Genomic DNA, 1586 nt, shown 5'->3' with positions numbered 1-1586 from the left:
TTCTTTCATTTACTTATTCATAATATTTAATTATTAATTCCACTTTTTGTTTGGCACATTGGCATAATAGGCTAATATCAGAGCTGAGAAAGGTTCTTACATTGGTTGCTTATACTACAATTGTTGCCACATATGACAACATCAGAATAGATCATATGCTCTCGACTATAGGTAAGATTTTTAATATTTACAATTTCGGTTGACCAACACGTTCGATAATGTGCTTCTTGTCTAAAGCATCGCACAATTTGCCACAGGTACATTTTGGTGCTCGGCATTAGTTTAATGAGTAAGGCTGGCAGGGAATCGATTGGCAGTTCATATTAGGCCACAGCTTGAAGCCAGAGAGGTTCAGGCGAATGAGTTGAAGCTCCGTCCGCATCGGAAGCAAAGGCCAGGCGATGAGCCTCCAAGACATTGAGACCCTTGAATGAATTACGCCAAACATCCAAGATTTCAATACGTAAATCATCTATGGCAGCTGGCAGGGATTTTAATTTGTTTTCCGACACGTAAAGCGAGCGTAATCTTCTCAGGCGACGTATGGCAAAGGGTAGATGAGTCAAATTATTGTAATTGAGATTCAAGTTAACCAATTTGTGGCACTTGACCACAGGCAAAGGCAAACATGTCAAATCGTTGGCCGATAAATCCAATTCGCGCAGGGAGTCTCGTAATTTGCTGCCATTTAGAAATGACCAATCGTCCATTTCACCCAGATTATTGTCATGGAGGACGAGCTTGCTCAAGTGTAATCTCCCCAGTTCAACAGGTAACTGGAATTTAAATTTAGTTTTGAAGATGCTAAAAGTTGTCTTTTCATTTATTCCTTACCTTACGCAACTTATTGTTGGATACATCCAGGTGGGTTAGATTCCGTAAGGAGCATATATGATAGCTCAATTTAACCAATTGCGTATTGTCTATTGTTAGGGATTGTAGATATCGAGGAAAGACCTTGATGGGATAGTCACTGTGACGATTTATAGCCATTTTCGTCTGTAACTTTGATTTTTGTGCCATGGCAGTGACTGTATTTAGTCTCAAATTGATGACATCCTTGCCTTCCATACCCAGTTTAAGCGTCTGCAGGAATCCCTTCAGCTGAATGGGATCACATTTAATCAACAGATTCAGTGAGGGCTTCTTAAAAGCAATCGTTGCTTTGCCATCCAAAACGTATTTCGTGTGAATAGTTTGGATATTGTCCTTGACCTTGTAACGTTGCCCTTTTTAATCTTTGGTGTGAACAATATAATTTGTATTCAACTTTTCGCAAAGCAATTCCAAACCATCAATTTGGCTTTCGTAAAAACCACAGCACTGAACACCAACTCGCAAGGGTCACACAGTTACTACAAAAATCACTCGAACAAAAAGAATACAGCTCTGCTGTATTTGTAGACATTACTGAATTTGATAAAGTGTGGCACTTAGGATTATTGAATAAACTGGCCAAACTCCTGCCTTACTGGCTTGTTCAAGATTCTTGAAAGCTATCTGCAGGATAGATCGTTCACAGTCAGGGCACAGATGACACATATTCCAGAATTGGCAAAATCACTGCAGGAATACCCCAGGGCAGT

At 39.8% G+C, this 1586-nt stretch overlaps 1 protein-coding gene across 1 annotated transcript; it reads right to left on the bottom strand.

The window, feature by feature from the left end:
* Positions 1 to 283: 283 nt before the first annotated feature.
* LOC124461403 (leucine-rich repeat protein 1-like) lies at positions 284 to 1523 on the bottom strand (the record flags this gene model as incomplete). The annotated part of the gene is given in 2 exon segments (XM_047012932.1): positions 284 to 776; positions 835 to 1523. Coding segments are annotated over 2 exon segments (690 nt in total). The 3' UTR covers positions 284 to 323.
* Positions 1524 to 1586: the final 63 nt, after the last annotated feature.

The sequence above is a fragment of the Drosophila willistoni genome, unplaced genomic scaffold (assembly GCF_018902025.1).
Source record: "Drosophila willistoni isolate 14030-0811.24 unplaced genomic scaffold, UCI_dwil_1.1 Seg4.1, whole genome shotgun sequence".
In the NCBI taxonomy this organism is placed as follows: Eukaryota; Metazoa; Arthropoda; class Insecta; order Diptera; family Drosophilidae; genus Drosophila; species Drosophila willistoni.
The sequence above is the reverse complement of the archived record's forward strand: the minus strand, read 5'-3'. Positions and strand labels throughout refer to the sequence as shown.